Source organism: Bos indicus x Bos taurus, chromosome 1 (assembly GCF_003369695.1).
Source record: "Bos indicus x Bos taurus breed Angus x Brahman F1 hybrid chromosome 1, Bos_hybrid_MaternalHap_v2.0, whole genome shotgun sequence".
NCBI classification, from domain to species: Eukaryota; Metazoa; Chordata; class Mammalia; order Artiodactyla; family Bovidae; genus Bos; species Bos indicus x Bos taurus.
This window is the reverse complement of record NC_040076.1, coordinates 3,328,440-3,354,218: the sequence shown is the minus strand read 5'-3', so window position 1 is coordinate 3,354,218 and position 25,779 is coordinate 3,328,440. Positions and strand designations below refer to the sequence as shown.

General features: G+C 47.0%; 1 protein-coding gene across 2 annotated transcripts in view; it reads left to right on the top strand.

The window, feature by feature from the left end:
* HUNK (hormonally up-regulated Neu-associated kinase) overlaps positions 1 to 25,779 on the top strand; it is a 129,930-nt gene that overhangs the window by 50,052 nt on the left and 54,099 nt on the right. For both annotated transcript variants that reach the window (XR_003510616.1, XM_027538409.1), the window contains exons 3-4: positions 11,106 to 11,161; positions 17,113 to 17,248. Coding sequence is in view for 1 of the 2 variants with exons in the window: in XM_027538409.1 (XP_027394210.1) it covers positions 11,106 to 11,161; positions 17,113 to 17,248 (192 nt within the window). In the remaining variant the exon portion in view is untranslated. The remainder of the gene's footprint in view (positions 1 to 11,105; positions 11,162 to 17,112; positions 17,249 to 25,779) is intronic.

Here is a 25,779-nt window from a genome sequence, read left to right as displayed (position 1 = left end):
TGATGGGGTTTTACGAAGTTCTTTTACCTTTTTGGTTTCCTTTGGAGAGGGGAGAGAGGGGAAGGCGGATGAGAGAGGGGTGACTTCTGCTTTACTTGGGGGGAGGGGACTATTGGAGATCGCAGGGCCTGAGCACATATTTGGAGACACTGGTTATATAGATCAAAGTTTCTTTTGTTTAATGGGGACTGAGAAAACATGATAAAAAATGTGGGATTTCACAAAGCTCTAGCCTGACAAGTTTGTGAATTGGGTTGCACCGTGGTCAGCGTGTGGATTCTAAGCCAGACTGCTTGTATCCATGTTCTGGGTCTACTTCTGAAAAGCTGCACTGGGCAAATCTCTCAGGCTTTTGTGCCTCACTCTCCGGAACTACACAAGAGGGGTAAGGGATTATCCACTTCATGTGGTTGTTGTGAGGATTAAATGACTCAATTCCTTAAAGTGCTTAGCTCGAGACCCTCAGGAAGTACTGAGGATATGTATGCTGTAACTACCACTGAGCCCACCTCATTCGTTTTATCTGTGGAGGCCGAGTCCTGTGCGTTCAAGGCCCCAGAGCTGTTCTCTGCTTGTGTTGTTGCTTGGTGGTGTCCGACTCTTTGCGACCCCATGGACTATACAGTCCATGGAATTCTCCAGGCAAAAATACTGGAGTGGGTAGCCATTCCCATCTCCAGGGGATCTTCCCAACCCAGGGACTGAACCCAGGTCTCCTGCATTGCAGGCTGACTCTTTACCAGGTGAGCCACCAGGCTCTTGAAATCTTTGGCTGAATTGTCTTCATCCTTCAGGTCCCAGCTCAGAAGCTCACCTCCTGCAGGAGTCCCTTCTCTGGTCATAGACTCCCCAGCGCCTTCTATTTTGTTTTCCAAGTACTTTTCACCAGATTGCTGTTGTTCAGTCACTAAGTTGTATCCGACTCTTTGAGAGTTGGACACAACTAACTCCTTCACTAATGCCAGGAGCTTGCTCAAACTCATGTCCTTTGAATCGGTGAGGCCATCCAACCATCTCATCCTCTGCCACCCTCTTCTCTTCCTGCCCTCAGTCTTTCCCAGCATCAGGGTCTTTTCCAATTAGTTGGCTCTTCGCATCAGGTGGCCAGAGTATTGGAGGAGCTTCAGCTTCAGCTTCACAAGATAACTGGCTTGTTTCCTGTCTGGCTTTTGCACAGACCACCATCTAGCCCAGCGCCCAACCCAGTTCAGACACAGTAAGACTCTGTTGGATGAGTGAAGGGAAATTGAATGAATACAGTTAGTGTCAGAGTTAGCACTGGGATGGAAGCTTTCTGGTCTCCAATTCATGTTCTTTCTGGAATATTCCATATTCTCTGTGGAATTTTAAGGGTGTTTCTTCATTGACTTCCATTTTATTTAGTTTTCAGGTCACATTTTGTTGGGTGACATCTTTTTAGTGAATGAATAGCTCTTCCATTGTATGAGCAGAATTTGTTTCTGGAGCATTGTAGGAATTCAATAAAGGTTTCATTTTGAATAAATAAATCGGGTTACATGCTTAATACATTATTCTTGCATTTAACCAAATTGCTCATCTTATAAAGAAATCAAAGATTAAAAAATCATCTGGTTTTTAAAAAATTATTTATTTTTAATTGGAGGGTAATTGCTTTACAATATTGTGTTGGTTTCTGCCACACAGCAACATGAATCAGCCATAGGTATACATATGTCCCCTCCCTCTTAAACCGCCTTCCCGTTTCCCACATTTGGTTTTAATACAGCGCTTTTGATGATAAAACCTAACTAAAAAAATATACAAAAAAACAAACAAAAAAACTCTTGTTCACTGCAAAATGCCTGTTGCCTTGGGGAGTTATGTGCTTTTCTTGAATGCTTTATTCTTAGCTCATTACTAAGATCCATCTTGTGGCCGTCTCCGCAGGCACAACTTTCTCCCCCAGACCTAGTCCTCTCTGAGTCTGATCCAGGCTCCCCATCTCCTGTCTCGGGCCCCTTCTATCTGACCTTTCATTTGCCTCCCAAGCCGGGAAAGATTGAGGGCAGGAGGAGAAGGGGGGTGGGCAACAGAGGATGAGATGGTTGTAGGGCATCACCAACTCGATGGACATGAGGTTGAGCAAAATCCGGAAGACAGCAAAGGACAGGGAGGGCTGGCGTGCTGCGGTCCGTGGGGTCGGAAAGAGTCGGATGGGACTGAGCGACTGAACAGCAACCACTGTCTGCTTATCACCGAGGGAATCGCTTATCTGAAATCTGTTTTCCAGTCTCCCCTTCACTGTGTCTCAGAACCTTTAGCTTCGTCGCCTCCCCTGCCGCACCGGCGCCTCACCTAGTGTCTGTCAACGCTGGTGCAGCTGCGAGGGCCTGTTTCTGTCATCCTTGCCTGTCAATCAACCCTGCCAGGTGGCCCCTCTTAGGATTCCATTTTCCAAAGAAAGAATCAGGAGCTCAGAGCGTTTAAGTGACTCTTCCAGGGCGGCTCCGCAGGTCCATTCGCGAGCCCCGACCTCTGGAGCCTGTCTGCCCTACTCTCAGGCTGCCGTCCTGGCCCAGGTTCACCCCCCTCCTCCACACTAGGCCTCCACCAGCTCTCCCCTGTCCCTCGCCTACAGCCCTCTGACCTCCTCTCCCCTCCCTGGCAGCCTCCGCTTTATGCCCCTCTGTTCCTCCCCTTTCAGAGAAGGCAATGGCACCCCACTCCAGTACTCTTGCCTGGAAAATCCCATGGACGGAGGAGCCTGGTGGGCTGCAGTCCATGGGGTCGCTAAGAGTCGGACACGACTGAGCGACTTCACTTTCACTTTTCACTTTCATGCATTGGAGAAGGCAATGGCAACCCACTCCAGTGTTCTTGCCTGGAGAATCCCAGGGATGGGGAAGCCTGGTGGGCTGCCGTCTACGGGGTTGCACAGAGTTGGACATGACTGAAGCGACTTAGCAGCAGCAACAGCAGCAGCAGCAGTTCCTCCCTTTCATCTTGGGTCTCAGCCCTGAGTGGCCCCCCACGGGCGAGCTCTTTTCTTTAGGCCTGGGGTTCGTTAGAGGCCTGACCTTCACTGCCTCGTGAGGTAAGGCCCCGTCATCCTGGTATTTGGGAAGCATGTTTGTGCATGTGCACACAGGCACACGTACACACACAGACGTGTGCTTGCACACACGCGCACTCTCATACACGAGCATGTGTTCCCCTTGCAAGCCTGCGTGCACACACACTCCCTTGCCCTGTCTCCCCAGCAGCTGCACCTCCCCTCCCCCAGGGCGCCCCAGGACCCCCTTGTTTGTTATGGCAACAGGGTCTTCCCCTCCACCCCCTGGGTCTGGGAGGGCAGAGTTCCTCGTGGCCTGTCTCCAAACCTTAGAGATTACCATCTTGAATGGGATACCTTTAAAGGAGCCTTTGGGTGGGTGGGTGTGGAGGGGGAGGGATGCTTGCTAGCCTGTGGGCGAACCTTTAATTGTTAGTCAGGCCTGTTGGAGCTTGTGCTTTTGAAATAACCCAGAACAAAGGGCTGGTGATTAGGGCTCTCCCCTTGGGCCTTCCTCTCAATCTCTGGAAAAATGCCTACCCACCCCCCCCCACGCCCCAACCGGACCCAGTGCTGGGTCTGCGGTTGCGGGGGTTGTGGGATGGATGCCATGAGGAGCCCCACCGGACATTTCTCCTGGGACTGCTCAGTCATCAGAGAAGGGCCAAGAAGCCTCTGGGTTGTGCTCCCTCTTGCTGGGGCAAAGGGCCTCCATCGACTGCTTTCCTTCGCTGCCAGGACACAGCGTTCCCACCCCAGCCCCCCAGCACTGTCCTGATCGCTGGTTCCGCCACACACGCCCTGTCCCGCTTCTTACTTGTCCCGAGTCCTCTTGGAAGCCCTACTGGTCAAGGGAAAGCCAGTTCCTGTCCATTCAGGGACCACTTTCTTTCCTTCCCCGGCGTTTTCAGTAACTCATTCACACCGCCTGCAGTCAGCTGGCCACAGAGAGGAACTTGTTCCACTGCAGGTCGGGAGGAAGAGCCCTCCACGTCTCTCTCTTCTCCGCAAGGTGGTTGATCCCATCACGGGCTGTTAAATGTGAAACTGAGCATCACCTTATCGTCAGGTGCAAACTGGTCAGCTGTCAGGACCTTCCCTCTCATCTCACAGACCTGACACCGAATACAGACAGATATTTCGCTCTTGGGATGGAGCTAAACACCATGCTTTTCACATGCACCATGGGGAGGTTTTCTGGGTTACAGAGGCCTGCCAGTATGTGTGTATATATATATATATATATATGAATCTGCCTGCAGTGTGGGAAACCCCGGTTTGATCCTTGGGTTGGGAAGATCCTCTGGAGAAGGGAATGGCAACCCACTACAATGTTCTTGCCTGGAGAATTCCTCGGACAGAGAAGCCTGGTGGGCTATAGTCCGTGGGGTTGCAAAGAGTTGGACATGACTGAGTGGCTCACACACACACACACACACACACACACACACACACACGGTGCATTGTAATATGCTAACACTAAAACTTTGTGAATAAATTCACCCTTCTAATTTTTAATTTTTTTTTTTTTGGCTGTACCACATGGCTTACAGGATCTTAGTAGACCAATCAGGGATTGAACCCTTGCCTCCTGTTGTTCAAGTGCAGAGTTCTAACCACTGGACCATCAGGAAATCCCCTTATCCTTCTTTTATTATTCAAGAAGTTATCTTTCAATTTTTGGCCTCACGAGATCGTTCATGGTCTTTAGAGTCATTGTTGAATAGCTGGGCAGAGGGTCTGAGTGGCCCACTGTGCTGAATGGACTCATAATTAACTTCAGGTGGTAAGGATGCTCCACAGGGAACATCCTGAATGAGGCTTGGCGGGAGGGGGGCATAGCATTCCTAGTACTGATCTCTTAGGAAGGGGAAAATATCCAAGTGTTACTGAAAAAGTTAATAGACTTAATTTTTTAAAGGAGTTTTAGGTTTACAGAAAAATCATGCAGAACAAGAGTTCCCATTTCCCTTCCCTGTGTTTTCCCTATTCTATCTTGTGATAGTATAGGACATTGGCTACAATTGCTGAATCAGTATTGATACATTATTGTTAAGTAATGTACACAGTTTACGTTCGGTTTCTTCAGGCTGCATGGTCCATTAGGGTGTTCTTCGTGCTGTGCCCTCTATGAATTTTGCAGATGCGTGGTGCCATCTGGCCACCACTGTAGTGTGCAGAATCGTTTGTTGTTTAGTCGCCAAGTCATGTCTGGCTCTTTGTGACTCTGTGGGCTGTAGCCTACCAGGCTCCTCTGTTCTTGGGATTATCCAGCAAGAATACTGGAGTGGGTTGCCATTTCCTTCTCTAGGAGATCTTCCTGACCGAGGGATCAAACCCGAGTCTCCTGCATTCGCAGGCAGGGAAGTCCATATAGGATAAATTTGCCGCCCTAAAATAATGTGTTCTACCTGTACATTCTAGCCCTCCTTCTGCAACCTCAGGCAACTAGTGATCTTCTCCTTGTCTGTAGTTTTCTCTTGAGAAATGGAATATTTCCTGCCATATCACTAAACAAAGGATGTCGCAGACATCAGTAATTGCAGCCATCATAAATGGTGAGCTAGTGAGCCCTGAGGGAACTCAGGAAGGAAAGAATAGCTGCCATCTAGTAGCCATCAGACCACAGCCACTCCCTGCAGTGAGCCCTGAGGACCCTCAAGATGTGAAAATACAGGATCCTGGCCCCCCGAGACTGGAAGTGCATATCAAAGGAGTGAGTTCAGTGAGGCCAGACTCTTGCTCTTCCCACACACCGCAAGGTGCTAAATTCCTTAACTTGGGACAGCTGGTTTTCTTTAATTTATAATAATCTTTTGACGTTCAGACTACCTGCCTTTGTAGGTAGTCACATACTTCTACATAACCTAGCTCTCCTCCTCACCTCCTTGGAGCAGTTCCTTCAGGGTTATTTGATATGTTTCCTCCTGGGCTTGAAGTCCTAAAAATTCCTGCCGATTAAAACATAACTCTCAACTTTTAAGTTGTGAACATTTTTTAAGTCTACAGTCTTTTTCAGAAGGTCATAGAGTTGGAATCATAGTTTATTCAGACAACCTTCTTTCACTTAAAAACATGCATTTACGGTTCCAAGTTCAATTCCTGGGTTGGGAGGATCCTCTAGAGAAGGAAATGGCTACCCACTCCTGTATTCTTGCCTGGAGAATCCCATGGACAGAGGAGCCTGGCAGGCTACAGTCCATGGGATCACAAGAGTTGGACACAACTAAACTACCACCAAGGGTCTTCCAGGCTTCCCTGGTGGCTCAGTGGTAAAGAACCTGCCTGCCAGTGCAGGGGACTTGGATTCAATCTCTGGGTCGGGAAGACCCCCTGGAGAAGGAAATGGCAGCCCACTCCAGTATTCTTGCTTGGTAAATCCCGTGGACGAAGAAGTCTGCTGGGCTATAGTCCTTGGGGTTGCAAAGAGTTGTACATGAGTTAGCAACTGAGCATGCATGCAAGGTTCTCCGATGACTTTCATGACTTGGTAACTCATTTCTTCTTTAAAAAAACTTTTTTTTTTTGATGTGGACCATTTTTTAAAGTCTTTATTGAATTGGTTACAATATTGCTTCTGTTTCATGTTTGTTTTTTTTTGCCATAAGGCACATGGGGTCTCAGTTCCCTGACCAGGAATTAAACCTACATCCCCTGTGTTGGAAGTTGGAATCTTAATCATTGGGCCACCAGGGGATCCTGATAACTTGTTTCTTCGTATGACTGAAGACTATTCCATGGTCTGGGATGCCCTCCAGTTTGTATATCCATTCACCTACTGAAGGACATCTTGGTTGCTTCCAAGTTTTGACAGTTAGGCATAAAGCTGCTGTAAACATTCATATCCTAGGGTAAAATGACGTTTTAAAATATTATTTTTGAGCCTTTTTTCCCTAGAGTCAGAAGGAAAGTCTTCTTCTTCTTTGTAGATAAACCTCCAAAGACAAATCAGGAGGTGAAATAAAGCCAAAAGAGGTTGAATATTCCCTTCATTTGGGTAGATTAAATACATTGATCTGGGTGGAGACTGATATACCTAACTTTCCATTAACTAATCATGAAAGTTTTGGGCAGTTCGATTGGTTGTCACTGGAATATTTTAGAAACCTTGATGAAAAGGTATGGGTAAATGGCCATTAACCAGCTTTGCTGTGAGCATCTTTCCTAGGGGTTGGGGTGGGTGTCTAGGGGATGCAACAGGTGAAAAGAAAAACTGATTTCATTTTCCTCCTTTTGCCTAGTAATTACATTTTTATACTTTCCATCCTGGTTTTATGATATTTCCCTATTTTAAAAGTGGGTTTTTTTCTCTTCTACATCTCCTCTTATTTTGGGGGGCTTCCTTTGTGGCTCAGACAGTAAAGAATCTGCCTGCAGTGCAGGAGACCCAGATTCACCCCCTGGGTCAGGAAGATCCCCTGGAGAAGGAAATGGCAACCCACTCCAGTATTCTTGCCTGGAGAATTCCATGGACAGAGGAGCCTGGTGGGCTACAGACCATGAGGTCTCAAAGAGTTGGACATGACTGAGCGTAATAATTACATTTTTATACTTTCTACCCTGGTTTTATGACATTTCCCCTATTTTAAAAGTGGGCCTTTTTTCTCCTCTGTATCTTCTCTTATTTTTAGCCTTTCATTTATATCATTCTTCTAATCACTGTGGTTGGTTGTTCCTTGGTATTTTGTGGCCCCAGAGTTATCCAGCTTAGTTTTATTGTTCTTGGCAGTTGCATTCTTTGTCCTCACCTCTTTAAGCTGTTTTTCTTCATAATATTTGTTCTGAACCAAATTTCTCCTTTAATGCCTTCGTGTGGCTTCCATGCTTCCCAGGGAAAGAGGTTTAATTTTGCTGGAAATAAACTGTGGCCCTCTTTTAGACTAAAATAGTGCTGCTGCTTTATAATCAGTTTTCACAGAATTCACAGTTTGGACTGTTGCTGGCACATTGTTTTGTGAGTCCGTGCAAGTGGCCGGGAATTACCATATATGCTTGAATATAAGGGTAAGACATAGTCTCTCATTTTCAGGAAGGAAGAAGTGCCTTACAGAATGCTTGCAAAGTCTCTCATAGTATCAGGGTACAGTCTCCATTATTTTCAACAGCAAAATACTAGTTAACCTTGACCTGACTCACCGATGGCCTTGGAAACTCTAGAAGTCTGAGGGAACCAATGGAAAGGGAGGCGATGGCATTTTGCGTGGCTTTAATAACAGCTGCTAAAAGGGATATGACTCACAGTGGTGAGAGTTTGTGAGACCACTCTAAAATCAATTGACTCAGTGGATAACTTATAGAGATTTTAAATGGGCTCTTATTATTTAAATGGCTTGGGATAATATTTCCAACAAGCACATCACATACAGATTTGAATGGTGCTTTATCTCAAACATCCAGTCAATTGAGATGGCTCACTGGTAAAGAATCCACCTGCAGTGCACGAGACTCGAGTTCGATCCCTGGGTCGGGAAGATCCCTTTGAGAAGGAAATGGCAACCTACTCCAGCATTACACTGGAGACTCCTGCTCTTGCCTGCCACGAGTCTGAATGAAATTGTTTCAATAAGATGTGAGGGCGTGGGAACAATATTTCTAAAGTAATTATGTTAAGATGATAGTATATGCTCTGAAATAAGATGGTGCAGCTTCATAGATAAATAGTGTAAATAGTCATTTTATCATTTCATTGCATTTCTAAAAATTATAATTTGTATTTTCCAAAAAACCTTCTGAGGGGCAGAGTCTTCCCGTTGGAAAAGTGAGGAGGATCACTTTATATGGTGGTGATGGGGGAGGGTTTACCCTGCATTTGAACATAGGTGACATCTTTTAAAGACTGGTACAGTTTTTTGAGTGTATGGTTTTATTTAAATCGAAGGGCATGTGTACAGTTCTTCCCATTGGATTTGTTGTTGTTGAATTGCTAAGTCGTGTCTGACTCTTCTGAGACCCCAAGGACTGTAGCCCGCCAGGTTCTTCTGTCCATGGGATTCCCCAGGCAAGAATGCTGGAGTAGGTTGCCATTTCCTTCTCCAAGGGATCTTCCCACCCAGGGATGGAACTCGAGTCTCGTGCACTGCAGGCGGATTCTTTACCAGTGAGCCGCCTGGGAAGCCCACACGTGGACTGGGGACCATCTATCTACCTTCCCCAGATGCTCCCTTCTTATTCAGGTATTCAGCCTTAAGGCTACAAGGCAAGGGTCAAGGATTCCAGTTTTGAAATCCAGAGGTGACTGTTTCGAGCTCATCTTTTCCTGCACTCCACTCCTTAACTCTTTTCATCTTGAAGTGCTGCCCTTTTGTCATTCCTGTGCCAGTACTTGCCCTACTGTTCCTTCTTAGCTGGCTCTGAATGTCCTTGTTCCTGCCAGCATGTTGGCGCCTCATTTTCTGCCCTCTCCCTGGGCGTCTCATGTCCTTTGAAGGCTCAGCTTCCTCCCAAACGGAGGTTGAAAATCGGTAGTCTGTAGGCTGGATCTTGCCTGTAAGGTTGGCCCACGCTCTGTGGTTGTTATTGTGAATTTGTTGCCAACGTTGAAAAACTGGGATTGAATCCAGATTTCTGGCCACTCTTGGAAGACGGGATGAGGTGGCAGTGCTGAGACCAAGTTGTAAACCCCTGTCCCCATGGGGCACTTTGGCTCCCTGGGCCTCTACAGTTCTAGCAAGTGCTGTTCCCCTCATCTCTGCACTTCCAAGAACCGCTCGCTATCAGTCACCATTTTTGTTTATCATGACCATACTCTTCTAGTCCTAACAATAGAGATAAGAGGACAAAAATAACTCTTTTGGCTATGTCTGTATTCAGAAGTGTGAACATAAAAGCTGGACCAAGAATGCTGTGTTTCAAAACAATGGGAAAAAGCATTTTGTGTATATATAGAAGGGAACTAACTATATGCTCACACATTTAATGTTCATGGTGTGTCTGAGCTGACAGGTTGCAACTTAAGGTGCTCATGATCATTGACATAGATGGCTTATACCTTCACCCACGTTTTTTTCTTCCGGAATCCCAAGTGATCTCTTTAATAATGTAGATTCATTGGTATTTACTGGGTTACGGAATGTGCAAAGGTACTGGGGCACAGTGGTAAGCAAGGCAGAATGTTTCATACCTTCAAGGGGCTGACAGTCAGCTTGTACAGGTACCACCAACCCCTCACACTCGGCATGACCTGGAACATGTGTCTCCCTCCCACCTCCCGAGTTATCTCAGTGTCCGTGATCAAAAGCCACTTATCGTCTGATTAGCAATCTTCATTCCATCTGCAAACTTAGTTCTCTTTGGTTATGTAATGTTTACATATCCAAGGATTGGAACCCTGACATTTTGGGGGTCTATTTTTCTGTCCACCGTAATAGCTGCTTGCAAAATAGTTTATTATCCCTTGCCGATTTGTGGATAACTCATGGGCTTCCCTGGTGGCTCAACTGCTAAAGAGTCCGCCTGCAATGTGGGAGGCCTGGGTTTGATCTCTGGGTTGGGAAGACCCCCTGGAGAAGGGAAAGGCTACACACTCCAGTACTCTGGCCTGGAGAATTCCATGGAATGTATAGTCCTGGGGGTTGCAGAGGCAGACATGACTGAGTGACTTTCATTTCACTTGGGCTCCAAGTATGAAGGTTGTAGGACTGATAATCATATTTTCAATTAAGAGAAAAAAAAAGAAACTATTTGCCAGAATATTCCTTACTCTGGCTGGTTTTGCTCACCAACTCATGAAAACATGGTCCCATTTGTATTTTCTCAACTGTTCTGGCAGTGCCTGTCTTGAATGATGTCTTCTACTGTCTCCTGCTTTTATTAACTTCTAAGTTTCAACTCTGGCCCCACTTCTTTTGGAAACTGATTGGTTCTGCCCTCCTTGCTCTCTGTCTTCTCTGAAATCCTTTAGCTTTTTGACTCTGCAGCAATTACGTATATCACGTTTCATAAATATTTACTTATTGATTGTGTGAGTTTTGGCAGCAAGCCTTATGGGTTGGTTCAAAGTGGCTCTCAACAGTTCGTTTCCCTTCGGAAGCAAAATGTTATTCCACTGTTTCAAGTGCTTATCTGAAATGTTGTATGGTTTTGTTTATTTCAGAGACTTGAAGATAGAAAACTTGCTGCTAGATGAAGACAATAATATCAAGCTGATAGGTATGACTTTTTTTTTTAAAGCAAGATTATCCTTTAAGTGCTGTGTTGTCAATTCTCAGTTATTTATTTCTGACTTTGAAAATTACCATGGTCTATTTCTAATCCCCAGACAATACTTCTAGTTCATCTCCTTTTACCTGCAACATCTAAGCATGGTTTTGAATAATTTAAACATAAAACATGTTCTTAGGATTCTTCTAACTTTTGCTTCTCTGTTAATTCAGATGGAGCTGAACTTGTGGAGGGGTTCTTTTTACTTGAATTCACCTGAAAGCTTCTTAAGAAAAGGGGAACATAGTTTGGTTCAAAAATGCTGCTCTTAGCTTGGCCATGTTTATTCCACTTTTCAGTGAATGTAGGGGCACTGAAGTAATAGGGAATGCAGCTTACCTCCTCCTTTTCATGTCTTCGCTTTAGCCCTGTAGTACCGGATGATGGTACAGAGTGAAACAGAGGGCTGCTTTAGAGGTCTGTGCCAATCAGGAGGAAATTCCAGGGTGGAGTGAATCATAACTGATTCACCACTAAGGGTCCGTAAGCAAATTCATCCCATGGGTTCTTCTCCAGATATATTCTACTTTTGATTACCTGTGTGGTTGCTCTTGGCAAAATCACAGGGCATCATGTTTCCAGCCAGATGTTAGCCCCATCTTTTACTCCTTTCTTTCTTTTCCCACCCCAAGTGCAAGTAATTTCTTCTGCCTCGAGGGCTTGAAAAGACTTTCTATTAGAAGAAAAGAGAAGGATTAACAGAACTTTGTGAATTTTAGCTTTTGTACCCAAGAAGGAAATTTTGTTTGGCAAATACTGAAAACCATCTCCAGACTCTCTAAAACACATCATTCGAATGACCAGTTATATTCCTTGGGATCCCAGATGGCTTCCAACCCAATAACAGGCAAGAGGCTGCCAGGCACTCCAGGCCTGGGTGATTAAGCATCATTGACAGGTGTTGATAAATACACCCATTATTAGGACATTAACAATTAAGAGGAAACCAATCCACCCCCCTCCCCCAACCCGAGGGATTTTTAGGATGTATTCGGGTTTTATTTATTTTAATTGGATGATAATTATAATACTGTGGTTCTTGCCACAGATCAAGAGGAATTGGCCATAGGTATACAGGTGTCCCCTGCATCTTGAACCCCCTCACCCCCACCCAATCCCTTCAGCTTGTCACAGAGCACTGGCTTTGGGTGCCCCGCATCACACATCAAACTTGCACTGGTTATCTATTTTACGTCTGGTAATATATATGTTTCAGTGCTGTTCTCTCAGCCCACCCTCTCCTTCTCCCAGAGTCCAAAAGTCTGTTCTTTCCATCTGTGTCTCCTTTGCTGCCCTGCACGTAGGATTGTTGGTACCATCTTTCTAGATTCCACATAATATGCATTAATATACGGTATGTATCCTTCTCTTTCTGACTTACTTCACTCTGTATAATAGCCGCTAGGTTCATCCACTTCCTTAGAACTGACTCAAATGTGTTAGGATGTATTCTTAGAAGATTCTTGGATGATCAAATAATTTTTTTTCCTCCTTAAATCAGATTGTTTTACTATTGCACTTGAGTTGTCCTGAGAGCCAGGTACAGCAGCCTTAAACAAGGCAGACTCTGAAATGTCTGCAGGATGTCTTTTTGCTCCTGGTTTCCGAGGTCTGCAGCATTAAACAAAGACACGTCCTGGTGGGGGTGGGGGGTGAGGAATGGAGGAAAGGAGATTTCTTTGTGGGTTCCCTGGCAGGGTGACCTGGCAGTTGTCTTTGGAAAATGTGTGGGGAACAGTCACAGAGTTGCCCTAAAGCTGCAGAGTGTGTAAGAGAGCAGACGGTGTGAAGGCTGGGTGTCCATTATGGTATGAACGAGCGCACCCCACTCCCCTGCGCGCTGTCTGTGCCGAGGCCGGCAACCCCAGCACAGTGTAGGCCACTGCCAGGCGGTCCCCTTACCCGCCCAGCACCCCCATGCTGTTTCTGCCCTTCACTCTGCCTCTCTCTCTGCCCCTGCGTGTGTTTTCGCTTCTTTCTCTTCAAGTGATAGCCCTAGACAATCAACAGTGAGAGTGGAGAGTGTTGAAAAGCACAGACCTTTCCACTGCTGAGAAGATTCTGGAAGAACCAGTCTCTGTAAATAGTGGGTACATTTGCAAGTAGCTCACACCTTGGCTGGGCTTCCCCAGTAGCTCAGGGGTAAAGAATCTGACCGCAATGCAGGAGATGCAGGCTCGATCCCTGGGTTGGGAACATCCCCTGGAGGAGGAAATGGCAACCCACTCCAGTGTTCTTGCCTGGAAAATCCCCTGACAGAGGAGCCCGTGGGACAGCACACAGTTGGGCGCATGAGCACACACACACACACTGGCCACATAATAACCCCTCTTAGAGGAGACCTGTACAAATAAGATGAAGACATGGCAGACCTACATTAGAGCCCACAGGTCCCCTGAGATGGGTAGGGGGACCCTTTAGATACCAGAAGCCATTTTAGGCAGAGTCATCGCGTCTTAGCTTGGCAGCTTCTGAACTGGTACCCAGGCAGGCATCGTAGCTCATCTGGACACAGTGGGCCATGTCAGAAACCAGGGGTCAGGAACCAGAATTCCCGAAACAGCTGCAAAGGAGGCTTTGATAACTGGGTGTCCCTTTGTTAGAACTTCTCGCTTGGCGCCCATTCTCTCCTGACCCGCTAAACCAAAGAGCCCTAATGAACGTGTGAATGGAAAGAGACATTATGCCATCCCAGAGGGCAACTGGGAACTGCATTTTGTTTAGCAGAATCTGCATTTCATCATTTTTTTTCATACAGAGTAGGTGGGAGAAGAAGGGAGATGTTTGAGGCAAAGAAAGCCCAGTGTCTTAGGTGTTTTCTTGCTTCTGAGTTAGGCAATTTGGATCAAATATCTCTACAGCTGCCCTCTTGCAACTTGAAAGCCCTTTGAACCTTTCCTTCAAAGGAAGTACCTAGTTGTTTATTCAAAGGTTGATTATAGCTATTACCATTTTCTCTTAACAGTTTCTCTTTCTTTGAAATAATCTGATATAAATAAATTTACTTAAGCCATGTAAGCCACGGTTCAAGTTAACTAGAATTAACTGGAATAAGATTTTATTTAATTAGGATCCTTTCCCCCTTTTAAAAAAGAAAGCAGTCTGATGTTTTTAGTTTAGTATAATCTTAAAGGGTAACAGCCACAACTTAAAATGATTTTGCATGTCAGTTTTCCAAGACAGCGTTTGTTTGGGTGTTTTTTGAGATCCATTTCATAACTCTCAGAAAACTGAGTGATAATTGGCTTATGTGTATACCAGATCTAATTGAGGCAGACCCGTGTGACGTTACTGGGAGGTGAACTTGCCCCTAGTTTCACAATTCTAATTATAGGCATATGTGTGAAATTTTAATAATTACAGTTGTGCATGTGAAACACACTAGTTATTTCTCTACAATATATTTTACATTAAACCCTTTTGGCCAGGTCTACATAAGTCACTTAAAATGTAGATTTTATCTTCTCTGTCCCACAGACCTCGGCTCATTTATCTTTTTGAAAGTGTGCTTAAGACAAGGCCAGACGCCAGTGTTCACAGGCTTGCCTGGGAGCAAGTGAGGAATCTGGTCTCTTATTTCCCCCCTCCCCATCCCTGCCCTTTTTTAAGATCAAGCACTTAGTTGTAGCCCCGAATCAAGAGCTGAGGGAGTAAACTGAAGGAGTTAATGGAACCCTCAGAGATCAGGAAGTGAGGCTTTTAGTTTATGGGTTCTCAGGAGACTGGGTCTCTAACATGACTATTTATAAAATTACTCTTAAAATGTTGGCCCAGTAAATATGTTTATTCCATGGTGCTGTCTCTCCATCTTACCATAGTGGGTGCTCTGTATGCATTGATTGTCTCCTTAAATTTCCTTTGGGAAATTTTTTTTCTTTTTAGAGATTTTTTTTTTTTTTGAGGTGGACCATTTTTTAAAGTCTCTATTGAATTTGTTGCCCTGTCGGTGGTGGTGGTTTCGTCGCTAACACATGTCCGACTCTTGCGATCCCATGGACGGTGTTGCTTTCTGTTTTATGCTTTGGAGTTTTGGCCACAAGGCATGTGGGATTGTAGATCCCTGACCCGGGATTGAGCCCGCACCCCCTCTACTGGAAGGTGAAGTCTCAACCACTGGGCCACCAGCGAATTTTAAATGGTCATTCGACTGAAAGCTCGGAATCATTTTTCTACTTCTGACCCACCTCCCAGCTCTCCCACTTCAGTGATACTACAGAGTAGGGCCTGAGAGCAGGGGCCCTCAGAGTCTCTAGAACAGAGATCTCCTCCTAAAACACGAATCCAAGAGAGCCGTGGGGCCCCCAAAAGGGCCTCCTGGTGCAAGCTGGGCTGAAGGGAAAGCAAATAGGGGCCTTTTGTTCTCCTGTTTGTGAAGGCGGGAGTGGACGAGTAGGGAGCAGAGGAAGACAGGAGGAGAGAGGTTAAGAGAGAGAAAACAAAACTCTCCCAAACAAAAGAAGAGTCAAGTGTGTGAACAGGCAGCGCTCCTGGTGGGTTTGCCCATCCCGATTTGGGTTCTGACTTTTCATTCCAAGCTTCAGCTGAAGAGTTTGGGTGACCTTCAGAGCTTTGATGTGTTTTCTGCCTGGATGAGGTTCTATTTAGAAATGCTCTTTCATTGCACAGCTTAACCCAACGATCGTAGGGGGGAATGTTTGTGGTGTATCTTGACCCGTGGTGTGTGAGTAACTTCATGGACTCACAACTCTGCCTTCCCGGCCCCCAGCGGGTTTTTTCTTTCATGAGCTTCCCTATAGCTTTCACAAGAGCCACGGCTTTGCAGGTGGAGACGTGTTAGCGTGAAGGAAAACAAGAAGTTAGATGTATGTCCTGCCAGTTGAGAAAGTGCAAGGTTTTTTTTTTTTTTTCCCTCCATGTGGAGCCTGTCTCGGACCACAGCCCCTTTCTGTCTGAGCCCCATGGGCCAGGTCTTCTCTTTGGGGACCAGAACCGTAAATATTTACGTTGAAGTTCAAAGGAGGAGGCATGATCTTAAATCTGCACTCACCAAAGTTTGAGGAATGATATCAGATGAGGACCAGACACTAAATGCTCTCTAATGACCTGTCAGCTGCCCTATCTGTAACATCAAAATTAAACAGAGCACAGAGGGCATAATGGGCCCAGTGTGGCTTTAGATGCTCTGAGTGCTTCTTTCTTCTGCCCCCTGCCTTAATCACCCAGGATCCAAGCAGTGGATCATTGCTAGAGGTCATTTAGTCTACTTCTCATTGCTATTTTTCTGGCCTTTTTTTTTTTTTCCCAGCCAACACTCGGCATTGTCTAAATCACTGGGTGTATTTTTCCCCCTCTCTTCAAATCACCATATGTTGCCTCATGCATTGGGAACATTCTTTTTTAAGAGACTTGCATGCAATGAAAACATTCAGCTGAAAAAAGTCAACTCTATCGGGTGGGATCGCGTGTCATCTGGGGTGACACCGACACCCGCCAGAGAATATCAATCTTCCTTCGGCTCTTACCCCCTTGGCCACTTGGAAGCCAGCAGGCTGACTCCAGGGACTGTTGGCTCGTTTTCTCCTCCTGCCTTAGTCCTCGAAAGCAAGCAAGCCTGTCTTGTTTTCCTGGATGACTCATAACCCAAGAGTTGATGAAAATATGTTTTGGTTCAGCATACTTTTTAGCTCTCACTGGATTTGATTGTGAGGCCCTGCTAGAAAATATTTCCAGTTCGGCCGGGGAACCACCGCCTGACATTCTTCTGTCTTGAGACCCATATCCAGAGGTTACGGTTCACAGCTGCTGGGTTTCCTGGTGGATGCGAAATGATGTGTTAGCCCCAGAGAATGTTTCCTTTCCCGCTGCCTCCCCCCAACCTCCCTCCTTGTTCATGTCCATGGTTTTCTATATCTGAGCCGGTTTTGTCCTCCTCTTTGCAGACTTTGGTTTGAGCAACTGTGCAGGGATCCTGGGCCATTCCGACCCATTCAGCACACAATGTGGCAGTCCTGCATACGCCGCTCCCGAACTCCTTGCCAGGAAGAAATACGGCCCCAAAATCGATGTCTGGTCCATGTGAGTTACTGAGCTTCTAAAACGCCTCTCTTATGACCTGTCTCCCTCCTACCGTCTGCACGGTCCCTTTCTCATGACATAACCTTTGAGTGTTTAATGAGCATGCATTATCAGCTCTGGGATATATACACAGTGATTCTTTGGGGGTCTCACTTTCCACCGCTGTTTCTGTCGTTTTTCCACCAACTGCCCCAAGAGGCCCTAAATTTAAATTCAACAAGGTGCAGGGGGGAGAAGAAAACAACCGAGCACTTGCCAAGATGATTTTTGGTTTCACGAGTCGCCTGTGTCCTTCCCTGCTTTCCATGAGCATCAGCATAAATCCCAGCCTCAGCCCTGGCCCTGCACCCCACTGAGGGTCTGCCCACCTCTCCTGCCTCTTCACCTACTCCCCCCGCCCCTCCCCAGCTGCTCACGGTTCTTCACACAAGTTGTCTTCTGTTTTGTCTTCCCTGCCGCTGGGCTTTGCAGTTGCTGTGTCTTTCATTGAAGTGTAGGTGGCGTACAATATCGTGTTAGTTTCAGGTGGACAACATGGTGATCCGACATTTATATATATTACGAATTGACCAGCACAGGAAGTCTAGGAACCATCTGTCACTGTACGGAGTTACTGCCGTGTTACTGACTGTATTCCCTATGCTATACGTTACACCTCCGTGACTTATTTATTTTCTAACCGGAAGTTTGTACCTTTGAATCCCCTTCATCTATTTTGTTCCACCTCCCAACCTACCCCTGGCCCCGGCCAGCAACTCAGTGGTGCTTTCCCCTGGAATGCTGTTTCCCAGCTCTTCGAATGGCCCGTCCAGCTCCGCGTTCCAGTATTGATCAGTGTCACCACTGTGGAATCCGTTTCTTGTTCTGGGGATGCCTAGCACATGGCACGGATCCTGGGCTGGAGAGGGAGAATGAAGGAAGGAGGGAAGGAAGGATAGAGGGAGGGAGGAACGAGAAGAAGGAGAGAAGGGAGGGATGGAGGGCAGGACAGGCATTTCAACCACGTGAACAGAGGCTGGAGAGAATGAAAGTGTTAGTAGTGGGGAAGATCCCCTGGAGGAGGAAATGGCAACCCACTCCAGTGTTCTTGCCTGGAGAATCCCATGGACAGAGGAGCCTGGCGGGCTACTAGGGGTCACTAAAAATCAGACGTGACTGAGTGACTTAGCACGCGCTTATGGACTGTAGCCCACCAGTCTCCTCTGTCTATGGGATTCTCCAGGCAAGAACACTGGAGTGGGTTGCCATTTCCTCCTTCAGGGATCTTCTCTACCCAGGGATCGAACCCAGGTCTCCCACATTGCAGGCAGACTCTTTAGCGTCTGAGCCACCAGGGAAGCCCTAGAAGCCAGAGGGTCAGCACTAAAGCCAGCAGAGGAAGCAAACAGAGGAATGTGAGTGAATGAGAGGATTGTAGAAGGTCTGGTTGGAGATTATTCAGAGGAACCAGAGACGAAATGAGAATCTGAGGGCACCAGAATCCCCTGAACATTCCAAGAAAGGGCCGGCTCTCCTTGGAAGTGCAGCTCAGCTCATTCAGCCAGGGGGTGAGATGTTAGTGGGGGTCAGCCTCCGTTGCTGAGGCTCTGAGTCCGCTGTTTCCTTTGATCCTCAGGACCACCTGTGAGGCCGGCTATTACCCTTTTTCACATAGACAGGAGGGTGGCTTGGTGGTTAGTGTGGCCCAGGGCCACTCAGCCTCTAGGCTGGGGAGCTGCGCTCAGCCCTCAGGGCTCTTCAAGCCTCAGGCTGAGCTCCAGGTTCCTCCTAGTTCGCCAGAGGATGTGAGAAGGCTCCCGTGTGCAGCGGGTGCCATGTACAGAGGGTGCCATGTGCAGAGGGTGCCTGTGTGCAGAGGGTGCCGCGTGCAGAGGGTGCCTGTGTGCAGAGGGTGCCGTGTGCAGAGGGTGCCTGTGTGCAGAGGGTGCCGTATGCAGAGGGTGCCTGTGAGCAGAGGGTGCCTGTGGGCAGAGGGTACCTGTGGGCAGAGGATGCCATGTGCAGAGGGTGCTTTGTATAGCTGACTCACGGGGGACCCCTGGGGCAGGGGAGTGGTAGTAGGAAGCAGAGGCAAAGGGTGCTTCCTCTTTGAGGTGCCCTGGGTGATTGCTACTCACAGACTCTTTTTATGCTGTGCCCAGACGGGCCTCAGAATCCTTCTCAACACAGTCCTCCAGGCAGCCAACCTCAGTGGATGAGAGTCAATACATAGGTGAAATCCATTCATGCCCTCCTAAGTATCTGGCATGTCATCTGCCCTTAATAGTTATTTATGTATCAAGGGGGGCTTCCCAGGTGGCTCAGCAGTAAAGAACCCGTCTGCCAGTGCAGGAGCCACAGGAGATGCGGGTTCAATCCCTCGGTCGGAAAGATCCCCTGGAGGAAGAAAGAAACGGCAACCCACTCCACTCTTCTTGCCTGGAGAATCCCATGGACAGAGGAGCCTGGCAGTCTACAGTTTGTGTGGGGTTACAAAGAGTCAGACATGACTGAGTGACTGAGCACGCATGTGCACATGTATGAATGGGTAAATATGAAAGTCTGAGTCTATAATCACTCTCTTTCCTCAGCATTTAAGGAATTATTTATGCTAAATGGAAAGCTTTGAGAGGAATAGTTTGTGAAACAAAAAACAAAACAAAATGAAATAACAAACCCCCTCCCTCCAAAAAAATACCCAAAACAAACCACATGGACAGTGGGTAGTCTGAAAGACCAGGGGTTCAGGGGTGTCACAGAACTGTGGTGATAGGGACTGGGCCGGGTGACAGCGATCAAAGGGAAGGAGAGCTTGGAGAGGAGGTGACAGTTTGCTCCTGGGGTCCTGCTCTCGAAGGCGCTGGACAGTACAGCGTCATCACTGGTTGTCATGGTGACGAAGATTGGCCTGTGTAAACGGGACCCTTTCTGGCCCATGACTAACAAAACAGGCATCTCCGCAAGGTCTAGAACTGCTGGTGGAAGGAAGGAAGGAAGGAAGGAAGGAAGGAGCCTGTGGCTGTCAGAGCTGTAGGAGACCACCTGGCCTTATAACTGCCTGGGGCCTCTTGTCCTCTCCTGGGAACTCTGAAACGGAGACTGATTATTTATCTTGTGTGTAGAAAGGAAAATGAAGTATATGGACACTAAGGGAGAAAGGGGGAGTGGGGTGGATTGGGAGATCAGGACTGACACTTAACACATGATTGATGGGTGTGTGTGTCAGTTGCTCAGTCACGTCCGACTCTTTGCAACCCCCATAGACTGTAGCCGGCCAGGCTCCTCTGTCCATGGGATTCTCCAGGCAAGAATACTGGAGTGGGCTGCCATGCCCTTCTTCAGAGAATCTTACCCACCCTGGGATCGAACCTGGGTATGCTGCGTCTCCTGTGTTGGGAGGGGGATTCTTTACTACTAGTGCCACGCGATGCTATGTATAAAGTAGACAACTGATGGGAACCTAGAGTATGGCACAGGGGACCCTGCTTAATGCACTGTGGTGACCTGAACGGGAAGGAGATCCAGAAACGAGGGGATATATGTGTACATATAGCTAATTCATTTTGCTGTACAGTAGAAACTGACGCAACGTTGTAAAGCAACTACAGTCAAATAAAAATTAACTTTTAAAAACGAAAATGAAAAGCACAGGCTGCAAAAGGATCCTAGGGTCAGTATTAAGCTCAGACTTTGTTCCTGCCCCTTCTTCTGAGTCCCTGGACCCTGGAAAGGAATCCACGTTTAGTGACCATTTTAGATGCTCCCCTTCTTAGTTTTGGGGCCCCGGGATTAAAATAAAGGGACTTGGGCCATTGCCACCTGCTGTGTGTGTCCACATCCGTCCAGTGGCTCCATCCAGGCGGAGGTGAAGCTTCAGAAGAAACTGCAGAAGAAACAGAGATGACCCGAGACTAGGATGCCTGGACCCTCGCCTCCCTCTTCCACCCTTGCTGCTGGCAGGACTGTGTCTGGGGCAGTGGGGCACTTCTCTGCTAACTTCCACTTAATTGCATTTGTCTTTTTTTTTAAGATGATGATGTGTAACTGAAAGCTCTTGAAAGCTCTCATCAGGCCTCATTCTTGGTCATGATGCTGTCAAGCAATGTACACGAAAGCCTTTGATAAGTGATTATGTACTTTACAGACTCTGGGCTTCAGTTGATCCTGGCAATGCTCTGGAGGCCCATGGGGGATGTCCAGGTAGACCAGAAACCCCAGCCCCCTGAGTCCTTTGTTTTGGTCTCCAACATGGGGGGTCAAGGTGGAATAAATTCTCACCCTTGCTCAGCCACCAAGGACCATGTTTTGCTCTTTCTAGAAACCAGGTTTTCCCAGAGCAACTCTGTGTTAGCTGACTCCCTGAAACATTCCCTAGGGGGATGAGACCCCCATGATCCACACCTCATTCACAGGGATGCTATAAACTAGGCCCTTTTTAGAAGCTGTTGATAAAGCTTAAAAAAACAATAGGAAGCCATGTGAGCCACATGCTGGCTCATGAGAGATTTGTTCATTCGGCACATATTTGTGGAGCCAGGCACTGGGCCGAATTCCGAGTGCACGACAGTCTGTGCGACTCCTGTTATGATCGTGGTTAACCCTTGCGTACCTCCCTCTGAGTGTCGGGCAGTGTTCAAGGGCTTTGCATGTTTTAGCTTATCTCATCTCGTCTGCCTCAGAAGTCTTCGGGAGAATGCTGTGTTGTCCCACTTTGCAGATGAGGACACTGAGGCGTGAAGAGCTGTAGACACTTGCCCAGATAACACAGCTGATGGGTGATGGGGCCAGGATGGGCCAAGGTGGTTTGCCTCTAGAGTTTTGCCTTTAATCGTCACTCTCTACTGCTTCTGCCATGTAGCTCTTCCTCTTGTAGGATTCTAGTGGGGCAGGCAGGCAGTTTTTTAAAAGCTGTAAATTCACTGCAGTAGCCTCTCTGGAGGAAGTGGGAGGGCTGCAGGGAACAAGGATGGGGGTGGCCTCTTGAGAAGACCTCAAAGCCAAATCTGAGGATGAGAAGAATCAGCTATGAGCGGAAGAAGATGTGGGCAGAGGCTCCAGGCAGGACAGAACAGGATGTGTGAAGGCCGTAGCGTGGGAAGGAGTGGGAAGGGGTGTGAATTTTGCCCTAAAGGAAGGGAGAGGCTATGGGACAGTTGTAAAGAGATGCAAAACAAAATGTTATGGATTGATTGTGTCTCTCCAGAGAAAGACATATATGAGAGTCCTAACCTCCAGGACCTCAGAATATATCCTTACTTAGAGATGGGGTCTTGAATGAGTTGAATGAGGTCATTAGGATGGGCTCTGTTCCAGTAGGACTGTGTCCTCATATAAAGCGGACATTTAGATCCAGGGAGACACAGGGAGAAGGCCATGTGACGATGAGGGCAGGGACCCGGGTGACCCATCTGCGTCAAGGAACTGCAGATGGCCAGCAAACCAGCAGAGGCCCAGGGGGCCGCAGGAAACAGACCCTCCCTCACTGCCCGCAGGGAACACCAACCCCGCCGAACCTTCAGCTCAGACTCCGAGCCTCCAAAATTGTGAGATGATAAATTTCTGTTATTTAAACTCTGCCCTCTCGGGAAAGGTCAAAGGTGAGTGAAAACTGACCAGTCCAGATCCCAAGAGCCAATCTCCTCCCAAGTGTGAAATATTTCCTTTATTAAGTCAAGTGTACTACCTGGCAGATGAACTGGACGAGCTGAAGTCTTGGTCATCCCTCATGCCCGCCCCCCAGTGGACTGTAAACCTCCATCAGCCCCCCCAAGAGAGGTCATCAGATGGTCAAATCATAAAACAGAAGTCTCAGTCCTTGCTGTGCCCCATAGGCAACGTATTATTGGCTATGTGAAAACCAGGAAGCAAAGAAACCCCCCAGTATGTAGAACTTCGTTCACATGATTGTGGAAAGGTCCCTGGAGTAAGAGAGGGTTAGCCTTGCTGCAGAAATACTTTTTGAGAGTCCTCTGAGTCACATTTGCTTGTGTCTGTTTGGGCAAAACAGATGGCCCAATGGTGAAGCCAGGGTCAGGAGGAGAGATATTTTCTACCCCTTGATGGAAAGAGTAACATGGAATTTGTGGTTATTTTAAAAAATGGAACACACTTATCTACTGCTACCTACAATCTGCCTGTAATGCAGGAGACTTGGGCAATGCCAGTTTGATCCCTGGATCAGGAAGATCCTCTGGAGTAGGGAATGGCAACCTATTCCAGTATCCTTGCCTGGAAAATTCTGTAGATAGACAAGAGGAAACTGGCGAGCTATAGGCCATGGGGTCACAAAGAATCGGACACGACTGAGCACGTGCGCAAAAACATGTTCTGCTGTGGATTGAATGGTGTCTCCCTCAAATGCATATGTTAAAGCACTCACTCCCAATGTGATGGTATTCAGAGATGGAGCCTTTGGGAGGTCTTGAGGGTGGAGACTTCATGATGGCACTGGTGTTCTTTTGAGAAGAGCTTGCTTAGTCTCTCTCATGGGAGGACACAGAGAGAAGGCTGCTGCTGCTGCTGCTAAGTCACTTCAGTCGTGTCCGACTCTGTGCGACCCCACAGATGGCAGCCCACCAGGCTCCTCTATCCCTGGGATTCTCCAGGCAAGAACACTGGAGTGGGTTGCCATTTCCTTCTCCAATGCATGCATGCATGCTAAGGCGCTTCAGCCGTGTCTGACTTTGTGTGACCCTACAGACAGCAGGCCACCAGCCTCCTCTGTCCACGGGATTCTCTAGGCAACAAAACTGGAGTGGGTTGCCATTTCCTTCTCCAAGGTGGCTGTCTACAAGCCAGGAAAAGAAACCTCAGTGGAACTTGACCACGCTGGCATCCTGATCCAGACTTCCAGCCTCCAGAACTGTGAGAAAATTAACTTCTGGTGGTTAAACCACCCCTTCGGGTTATGGTAGTCAAGCTAAGACACTTGCTTATAGGTGACCTAGAAGTCTCACCTTTAAACCAATAAAGCATGTCAGAAGACACTGTGCAGAGATCAAATGTGGCTGCTCAGGTGGGTTAAATTCAAGAAGGCATCAGGGACTTCCCTGGCAGTTCAGTGGTTGAGATTTTGCCATTCAATGCACGGGGTCCAGGTTCAGCCCCTGGTTGGGGAGGTAAGATCCCACAGGGCTCATAGCCAAGAAACCAAAACATAAAACAGAAGCAGTATTGTAACAAAAAATTCAATAAAGACTTAAAAAATGGCCCACATAAAATTTTTTTTTTTTTTAAGAGAGGCATCGGAGGAGAGTTTAATCTGCTTCTGAGGGATGAAGTAGTTTGTCAGGTGGAGAAGAGGAGGAGAAACTTTCCAGGCAGAGGGAACAGTTGAGCAAAGGCAGGAAGGTATAAAAAGCCTGATTCCTTCTGCTCTTAATCTTGGAGAAAACACAAGAGATTAATTTCCCAGCACTTTGGGGCGTTGTGTCTGAGATGCTGGGTAGGTTTCTATTTGGTGCCCACAGCTTGGCTGGCAGCACTGGAAATGGAAAGCCCAGAGAGAATTTAATTTGAAAGGCTGTTTAACAAAAGTGGAAGTGGGGCCAGTTTTCTCCCCGGTCGGACACTGTTATTACAAAGCACCCCTCTTTATAGCTCTGAAACAACAGAAGGAAGAGTCCACTTCGAAAACCAAAAGCAAGCTCCCATCTCCAGACGTGGTTTTTTTGTGTGACCTTGACAGGTAGATGGGGCCTTTCTTTAAGACTTCTGACACTGGTTCAGGAAGAAAACCAGCTTGTCATTCAAGAAAACCGTGGGAAAGAAAACTCTTCCCCACCAAAGGGGCCCCTAGGAGACTCCTCCTCTAGTGAACCAGGAATTAACAATGGAAATGGAAAATGGTGAGCATGTGGACGGTGACTGCCACCATGAATTAAAAGATGCTTGTTCCTTGGAAGGAAAGCTATGACCATCCTACAAAGCATATTAAAAAGCAGAGACTTTCCTTTTCCAACAAAGATCCATTTAGTCAATGTTAGGATTTTTCCAGTAGTCATGTACAGATGTGAGAGTTTGACCATAAAGAAGATTCTCCATTGTAAGTCCTGCTCAGGAAGCCTCAGGTCTCACTTTGGATTATAAGAATCAACAGCATTTATCATCCTGGAGATTCAGCCTAAACTGAGAGAGAAAAAAGGGGGGGTCCCATTTTTAATATCCTATTACATATAATATACAAGCTGGCTTAGCAATAAGCAGTATTTATAGGGTCTTAAATCTGAAAGAGATGGGAATACCAGACCACCTGATCTGCCTCTTGAGAAATTTGTATGCAGGTCAGAAAGCAACAGTTAGAACTGGACACGGAACAACAGACTGGTTCCAAATAGGAAAAGGAGTTCGTCAAGGCTGTATATTGTCACCCTGTTTATTTAACTTATATGCAGAGTACATCATGAGAAACGCTGGACTGGAAGAAACACAAACTGGAATCAAGATTGCTGGGAGAAATATCAATAACCTCAGATATGCAGATGACACCACCCTTATGGCAGAAAGTGAAGAGGAACTCAAAAGCCTCTTGATGAAAGTGAAAGTGGAGAGTG